The 9,085-nt window shown below is 49.3% G+C and overlaps 1 protein-coding gene across 3 annotated transcripts in view; it reads right to left on the reverse strand.

The window, feature by feature from the left end:
• Window positions 1–3,448, reverse strand: part of ASTN1 (astrotactin 1) — a 180,341-nt gene extending 176,893 nt beyond the window's left edge. Inside the window, exon 1 of one of the 3 annotated variants that reach the window (XM_084636682.1) lies at window positions 2,699–3,448. In XM_084636682.1, the coding sequence (XP_084492808.1) occupies window positions 2,699–2,990 (292 nt within the window). In that variant the 5' untranslated portion in view covers window positions 2,991–3,448. The remainder of the gene's footprint in view (window positions 1–2,698) is intronic. The other 2 variants (XM_084636683.1, XM_084636684.1) reach the window with 2 other exon arrangements.
• Window positions 3,449–9,085: the final 5,637 nt, after the last annotated feature.

Consider the following 9,085-nt stretch of genomic DNA (forward strand, 5'->3'; position numbering starts at 1 on the left):
CTGTGCATATAGCATTTCCAGCACAATGCACTGGGCATGCTCACCACGTGCACGACACAGATCCAGCCTCCCCCAGCCGCTGGCACACACATTCCACAGCTCCAAGTGCATCACCTGCATAGTAACACATCTTTACAAAGGCACCGCTGAGCAACCTCAGCGGCCGAACCATTGTAACAAGCAGGACTTACCCCGGCGCTTCCTTTTCAGCACCAGATGGGCCAGAATTCCACTAATGAGTGCTGAGGGGCCACACTGTGTCCCCACATAGCAGGCATCTCCCCAGACCTCAAGGATTAGGGATTGCCAGTCACATTCATCCCAACTCCATCATCAAAGAACGCTGCAACCAGTGTCAAATCTACAGGAGTGTATTCTTCTGCCCACCAACCCCCCCACCCATTCCTTTCCCCCTACATGGCTTCAGCAGCTGGGCTGGATGGAGGAGTTTTGCATGCAAGAAATGGATCTCCTGGGAGTGGAGAGAAAGATTGTAATGAGAAGGACACAGCCACAGCCAAGCTGGATCAATATACTAATTCTGCATGCAGCATGTGTGTGGCCATATTTTTTCTAGACTGGGGAAGGCTATTAAAGAGGATAAAGAACTCTAGAGTGGCAGACAAAGCATATGCAAAAATGTACGTCCATGCACCTCTGTTTTGTTAGGTGATAGATACATGGGGAGGGGCGATACACACAATGCTGGAGCATCGCTGGACAGGTGAACTTAGCATACGGAAAGGGAGCTGTGGGTGGCTGCTTGGACACAGGTGTCAGAAAGATGATGCCACTGTTTTGCAGGCTGGGTGTATTTTGCATGCAGGAGGCAAGGTGTAAGTGGGAGCATGTGATAAAGCTGATGCTGAAGTTTTGATGGATGGGCGAGTTTTGCAGGCAGGAGGCAAGGGGCACGTAGATGTCTGGAGTCTGATAACCTGTAATAAAGATGATACCATAGTTGTACTGGGTGGGTGAGCGAGTCTTATACAGGAGGTGATGGGAATGGGGCATTCTGGAGGGGTTTCATAAAGCAAATGAAACAGATTACATGGACAGGCAAATTCAGCCTGGCATGCAGGAAGCAAAGCGTAAGTGGTTGCATTAGCATGGAAGGAAGCACATATATGATATACAAAGCCAAGGCCTAATTCAAATCTCCCACCAGCATAAATTAGGATCAAATCCATTGGAGTCAATGGAGATACAGGTTATACACCAGTGTATAAATAAGACCAGCATTAGGCCCCTAGAAATCAATAGATATTGACAGATGAATTCTGCTTGTAGTAGATAAAGCACATAGAACTCTTTGGCCAGAGCATGGATATGGCATAGAGAGTGTGCGGCCGTGTGGATGGATATGGGAGTCTTGCATGAGGGCTGTGCATGTGCATACGCAGTATTGGGATGCAAAGAGGACACAGGGACAAAAGCCTTGATGGGAAATGAGGTGCCTGTGGATACTTTTCCACGGTGTTACAAGAGGAATGAAGCTGGTTAGCTGCATATATAATAGAAACCACTCTAACCTGGATGTAACTACCTGGAGGAAGAGGAGTGTTATTCAGAGGGCACATGAGCCTGCATGTTACGATGTGGAGGACTAGAAGTGTGGGTGCAAATTTTGGCTGGATTAATATGAATGACACGTGCAAGAGGTCACATGGATGTGGCCATTTGGGGGTGCAGGCTGGGTGCATGGCTGTCCATGTGGGGCTGTAGGATGCATAGCTGCTGGATACAAGAGGAGCAGTGCACGTGGCTGGGGGGTGCAGACTGCTGGCCGGGGCGCATGGCTGCTTCGTGCAGAAAAGGCCGTGCATGGGGCCTTCTGGAGGCACAGGATGCATGGAGGCTGTGCATGTGGCTCTTTGGACAGCAGGCAGCACCCCCAGACAAGGTGCATGGCTGCTGCGTTCATGAGAGGCCATGCATGTGGCCCTCTGGGGGTGCAGGGCCCGTGGCTGCAGCAGGCGGGAGGGGCCCAGCCTGTCACTATCGGGGGGCGGGGTGCAGGGCCCCTGGCTGCAGCAGGTGGGAGGGGCCCTGCCTGTCACTATTGGGGGGTGCAGGGCGCATGGCTGCTGCAGGCGGGAGGGGCCCTGCCTGTCACTATCGGGGGGGGGGTGCAGGGCCCGTGGCTGCTGCAGGCGGGAGGGGCCCGGCCTGTCACTATCGGGGGGGGGGTGCAGGGCCCGTGGCTGCTGCAGGCGGGAGGGGCCCGGCCTGTCACTATCGGGGGGGGGGTGCAGGGCCCGTGGCTGCTGCAGGCGGGAGGGGCCCGGCCTGTCACTATCGGGGGGGGGGTGCAGGGCCCGTGGCTGCTGCAGGCGGGAGGGGCCCGGCCTGTCACTATCGGGGGGGGGGGTGCAGGGCCCGTGGCTGCTGCAGGCGGGAGGGGCCCGGCCTGTCACTATCGGGGGGGGGGTGCAGGGCCCGTGGCTGCTGCAGGCGGGAGGGGCCCGGCCTGTCACTATCGGGGGGGGGGGGTGCAGGGCCTGTGGCTGCTGCAGGCGGGAGGGGTCCGGCCTGTCACTATGGGGGGGGGGGTGCAGGGCCCGTGGCTGCTGCAGGCGGGAGGGGCCCGGCCTGTCACTATCGGGGGGGGGGGTGCAGGGCCCGTGGCTGCTGCAGGCGGGAGGGGCCCGGCCTGTCACTATCGTGGGGGGGGGCCGCTGGCCGCCCCAGGACTCACCCAGCACAAAGTAGGGCAGCTCGGTGTTCTCCAGATCATCCACCACCACCATCTCCCCGGGGAAGTCGTTGCGCACCGAGAAGAGCAGCTTGGGCTCCGAGGCCGAGGGGCTGTGCATGATGCTCAGGTCGTTCTCCCGCAGGAAGGGCAGCGCCGACACCGTGATGCTCTTGAGCTTGCACTCCAGCTCCTTGGACGGGTCCCCGTCCGCCTCCGCGGGCCCGGCGGCGGCAGCCTGTGGGAGCCAGCAGCAGCAGCAGGCAAGCAGGGCGCAGAGCCGGGCTAAAGCCATCTTGAGCCCGACCCGCCTTCCCTCCCTTCCCACCGCTGAGAGCGGGCGCGCGGGGGGAAGAGCCCTGCTCGGCGGGGCCGCGATGCAGCTTGCAGGGCAAGGCTCCGGCTCGGATGCACCCCCCGCCGCTGGGTTCCTTTGTTCGCAGGCTGCAGGCACGGGGAGGAGTGCGGTGGATTTCACAGAAGCAGCTGTGCCTCCGAGCCGGCTGCCAGCGCTGCTGCCTTTCTCCTCCTGTGCATCCTCTCCCCGGCGCTCGCTCACGCGCTGCTATCCACCTGCTTTGCAATGTCGGCGGTTGCTTTCAGTTTTTCCCCCCATTACACTGTGCAAATGCAAAGATCTGACCCCCACCACTGCACTCTCCAGAGGGGGCAACCGAGCAGCGCCTTAAAGGACAGCCTCAGAGCTGAGAGCAGAGGCTTTTGATCCTGGATTATCATCTCCAGTGCAAAAATTTGCAGGGTGTCCTGTTCATACCTCTGCTTTTCTCTCACCCTCTCCTAATTTGCTAGATCACCTGCACCCCCCCCCCAAAAGTACAGCTCCAGATTGGTTTCTGGTTGAGGGGGTGCAAAAAGAATGTTTGCAACTATTATAAATGCAGTGGCAGTTTCCCTGAAGCGGGGCAGGAGACTGGCAGAGTGCACGCCAAACGTGGGAAGTGTCTGCCCATCAGCCCATCTCGAGATCATTACAGTTCACCTCTCAAAAGGAATATTGCCAGCTGTCTTACACTCCTGCAACCGCTTTGCAATCAGCAGAGTCGGGCAGGGTAATGCAGGGTTTGGCTCAACATGGTGTGAAAGTATCATTTGGGTGAAATAAATCAAGCCTAGCCACGCCAAGGGTAGAATGCCATAATAAACTGTTAACTAATCTTTACAAACACTCTGTAAAGCATTTTGGGACCGATCCAACTCCCACTAAAATCAATGGACAGATTCCCATTCCCTTCAATGGAAACTGGAGCTGGCCCTCATTTCCTCTAGGGCTTGGGGTGCTAACTCTATTTTAGCAATCAGCTGTTCAAAGAATACACTTAAGCAAGGGATATTTTTGGTATGCAACTTTGTTTTGTAGTTTGTGTATTCAACCTACAGGCATCCAAATAGATATTCCCTCATGCCTTAACTAATCACCATACCTCTCAAAGTCAGCAGTCCCTCATTACATCCTTATGAATCAGGGTAACATTTTCAAAAGCACCTCAGTGACTAAGGAGCCTAAAACTCGTTTTCAAAAGTGACTTATGCCCAGATCCTCAAAGGTATTTAAGGCACCTAACTGCCATCAATTTCAAGAAGTGAGACATCTAAACACTTTTGAGGACCTGGGCCATTGGCTATTAGGGCCAGACTTTTAAAAGTATGTAGGCACCTTAAAATAGGCATCTAGTGAGATTTTCAGAGACACCTAAGCCAGTTAGGCACCTTATTATGCAGGAGGTCGGAGTAGATGATCACAGTGGTCCCTTCTGGCCTTGGAATCTATGGAAGTTAGGAGCCTAAATACCTCTGAGGACCTGAGCCTAGGTCACTTTTGAAAATGGGGCTTAGCTTCTATGTTACTTAGGAGCATTTGAAACTGTTACCCCCAGGGGTTCTCAAACTTTTGTACTGGTGACCCCTTTCACATAGCAATCCTCTGAGTACGACCCCCCCCCTTATAAAATTAAAAATATTTTTAATATATTTAACACCATTATAAATGCTGGGGGCAAAGAGGGGTTTGCAGTGGAGGCTGACAGCTCACAACCCCCCATGTCGTAACCTCCCAACTCACTGAGTGGTCCCTACCCCCAGTTTGAGAACCCCTGCCCTAAACGTTCCTCCGTTCCTCCGTTCCACACAGATCAGATCTGGTGGCCATTATCCTCTGCTTGTAAACGATTTACATCACAAAGAAAGAATCACAAAAGGAAGTTACTGGCAATGCTATGTTGGCACATTTCTTTATATGGGATAGGGGGGGCATAGTGTAAAGGGATACTGCCACTTCGAAGTCCAGTCAGTTTTTAAAAATGAGTTCACAGTAGTTTCAGAGGGTTCACCTGCTTCCAAGTCTCCAACACTGGCGGTTTAACAACCAGATGTTCTCTTGTTAACCATTTGTTCTCTCCCTGGGACTTTGTGGAAGACAGTAAGGAAATGATAACTAACAATAGAGGGGGAATAGTGAAACTGACCCTCAGATTTCCCACCGTTGCTAAAACTGGCTAAGCAATGCAGTATACCCAGGCATGAAGCCTTCATCGCTTCGGAAACTCCAGATAGTACCAATCGCTGCCGCCCATCTCCTCAGCAGCACCAGCTATTCAAACCTGTCCTCTGCTCTCTACAGAGAATCTATCTCTATCCCAGAAAATAGTGAGTCAAGCTCAAGGTCTTAGTGGTTAATTTTTAATTATGTGTATTACTGTAGGATGTCAGAGCCTCGTGGCCCAGGACCTCGTCGTGCTAGGTGCTGTACAAACAGAACAAAAAGACAGTCCCTGCCTCCAAAGAACTCACAGTCTAGGTACCTTATCTTCCAGGTGTTCAGTGGCTTGGGCCCATCATATCTAAAAGAGCCTAAAGCTCTGGGGTGAAGACAGCTCCACTCCTCTGACACCAGGGAACTCTAAGGTAAAGCTCAGCTGTGCAGGAGACAGATCTTTCTTGGGGGCTGGTCTGAGACCCTGGAAGGAATGCCCCCAGCAGTTATGGACCATCACAGACCTCCTCACCGTCTGCTCCGAGTGCAAGTCTCACTTCTTCAACCTGCCTTCTCCAGTATAAACACAGAGCAGTCAGTGTACGCTTAAAAAGAATGAACCACACATGACAGATGTTAGTCCTGGCGCTTCATGCCCAGCTGGAAGGTGCTCAGATACAATGGTGGTGAACAGTGCTTAATTTGAAATGAAAGAGGTGGGGCTTAAGCAGTTAGGTGCCAGACTCAAGCAATTTTATTACTTTCATAACTGATGCAGCAAGCCCAGAGGTGCCAGGGCTCAGCCCTGGCACAAATTAAGCATTGGTGATGAGGGCGGTATGACAAGAGAAGAGAAAGCTCTGCCCTCGCATAGATTGGGCTCCAAAAAGTTTGCTAGTGTTTTAAAAACTTTGCCATCTAATCCTGCTCAGAGCAGATCTACCCAGCATGATGCTTAAAACACTTGGAGCTGCCAATGCCTGCTCTTAACTAGTTTTCCCATGGCTGCTATCAACAGTGGAGCTAAACTTGCAGTAGCAAAGGTGGTAACTTTAGGGAAAAGATCCCAGACAATGCCAAACTTCTGCCAAGCACACAAAGTGAACACACTGAATATAACATTCTTCTCTAATCTTTTTCATTATTTATTATAATCCTACCCAGAACCATACAGCAGCAGGGAAAAGATTTCCAGAGAGAAATGTGATGTTAGGCACTATCAACCTAATAAACCTGGGCTCAAAGGCAAACCTCACATTGCCTTCAGTGGGACTAGCATTTCACCCCCACATCTCGGTCTGAAATGGATTGATATCAGAGCTGGTCACAGGTTTTGGTTTTAATTTTGAAGAAATTTCAAAATAATAATAAAAAAATAAACAGGGACATTGCTGAGAATTTTTTGCAACATTCCCCCCACCCTTTGTTTTTCAACTGGCTATAAAGCTGGTCAGTTATTTTTTTAATTTTTCAAAATTTTGAATTTAGAAAAAAGAGGAAACATTTTGGAAAAATTGTTGTGATTTTTCTCCCTTTTTTTGGAACTAGCTCTAGTAGAAACAACATCTGTGCTGACTAGAGGGGGGGAATTCAATTTTTTTCAATTTCTTATTGTACATTTGACTGTGTTTTGTACCTAGTCACCTTCCCTGTTTCCCCTCTATATGCCGTTACGTCTCGATCCTGCAAACTCTTACACATGTGCATAACATGAACCAGGTGAGTGGTCCCATCCCATTGACTGGAATGTAAATGAAGTAAGGTCCGGTTTACACTTCAAAGTTGTAACTATGTTGGCTAGAGCTGTGATTTGATTTTTTTTTTATAGCAAAATATACAAGCCCTAGTGTAGAGGCATTTATTCTGGTATAAAGGCACCTTATGCCCGTAAGGTTATTCCGTTTCCCACATGGGACTAGAATGCCAATATAAAGCAAGTTTATACTGATGTAACTGCATCCACACCAGGGGGTTCCTATCACTTTAACTGTACTGGTAAAGTTAAAATAGTACCACTTTCTAGTGTAGACAAGGCCTAAGTACATGACTGCTTGTAGGATCGAGACCAAAGATTCCTCCATTGTTTGTAAGGTTCTTCTGCACACCAAGAGGGAACAGAAAATCATTTTTTAAAAAGAGGAATGTGATTCTAAAACCACAAAAATTGGCAGGTGGCTGAGGGGGACATATGGCCTATGAAATTGCATTTAACTTACATTTTAAAATGGATTAAATTTCAAGTTGGTGGCATCCTTTTAATATGTAACAACACAGCTAAAGACTAGAGCAGTACCCTTTGTATAATGACATGAATAATAAATACAAATGAATAAAACAATGAACATAACAGTAAATCCTGCATCCGTTATGCCTGTGTAACTTCCAGTGCTGACTGCTAGAAACTTTAGACGTTTGGCATCTGCCTTGCCAACCTCATTAATCATTTAAGTGAAATCAATGGCATATTTTTACAAGGATTAATTTTTTAAACAATAACCAAAACAAGGCTTTGCATCTGTAACTTTGCATCTGTAACACAACCATAATTGGGTGGGGTTGAAGAACTGTAACTGGGAAAATTTAGCCTATTCTCTTAATCATAGATTTCAAGGAAAGCCAGGACCACTGTGATCATCTAGTATGGCCTCCTGTATAACACAGGACAGAGAACTTCCCCAAAATGGTTCCTAGAGCAGGTCTTGTAGAAACGCATCCTATCTTGATTTAAAAATTGTCAGCGATGGAGAAACCACCACCACAGCCCTTGGTAAATTGTTCCGATGGTTAATTAGCCGCACTCTTAAAATGTTACACCTTTGTTCCAGGTGGGATTTTTCAGTGATGTTGTTGATTGCTTTTCTTTGAGGTGGCCTATTTATTTATGAGGGGGCTAGGAAGTTAGTGTGGGTCACAAAGGGGTAAATGAGAGCACAGTGCGGCCCTATGATATAGAAGGAGCCAGATCCTCAGCAGGCATAAATTGTCAGAGCTCCCCAGAGAGCAATTTACCCCGGCTGGATCTATGAGAATTTCCCCCCAGCTGAGGATCTGCCCCATGAGATCCAGACCAATTATGTTTAAGTACTGACAAGAGCAAGCAAGTTCGGTTCGTTCATTGCAACAGGAGAATTATGTGTGCAGTTCTGGTCGCCCATGTTTAAGAAAGATGAATTCAAACTGGAACAGGTGCAGAGAAGGGCTACTAGGATGATCCAAGGAATGGAAAACCTGCCTTATGAGAGGCGACTCAAAGAGCTTGGCTAGTTTAGCCTAATCAAAAGAAGGCTGAGGAGAGAGATGATTGCTCTCTATAAATACATCAGAGGGACAAATACCAGGGAGGGAAGAGGAGTTATTTAAGTTAAACGCCAATGGCCATCAACAAATTTAGGCTTGAAATTAGATGGTTTTTAACCATCAGAGGAGTGAAGTTCTGGAATAGACTTCCAAGGGGAGCAATGGGGCAAAAACCTAACCGGCTTCAAGACTGAGCTTGATAAGAGGGGATAGTATGATGAGACTGCCTACTATGGCATGGCCCATCTGTGACTCCTAATAGCAAATATCCCCACTGGCCAGTGATGGGGTACTAGATGGGGAGGGCTCTGAGTGACTACAGTGAATTCTTGCCCAGGTGTGTGGCTGCTGGATCTTGCCATCATGCTCAGGGTCTAACTGATCACCAGATTTGGGGTTAGGAAGGAATTTTTCCCCGGATCAGATTGGCAGAGACCCTGGCGTATTTTTTGCCTTCCTCTGCAGCATGGGGCACGGGTCATTTGCTGGCTTGAACTAGTGTAAATGGTGGATTCTCTGTAATTTGAAGTCTTTCAATCATGGTTTGAGAACTTTAGTGACTCAGCCAGAGGTTCTGAGTCCATTACAGGTGGGTGGGTGGG

The sequence above is a fragment of the Lepidochelys olivacea genome (genome assembly GCF_965140295.1).
Source record: "Lepidochelys olivacea isolate rLepOli2 genome assembly, chromosome: 8".
Classification (NCBI taxonomy): Eukaryota; Metazoa; Chordata; order Testudines; family Cheloniidae; genus Lepidochelys; species Lepidochelys olivacea.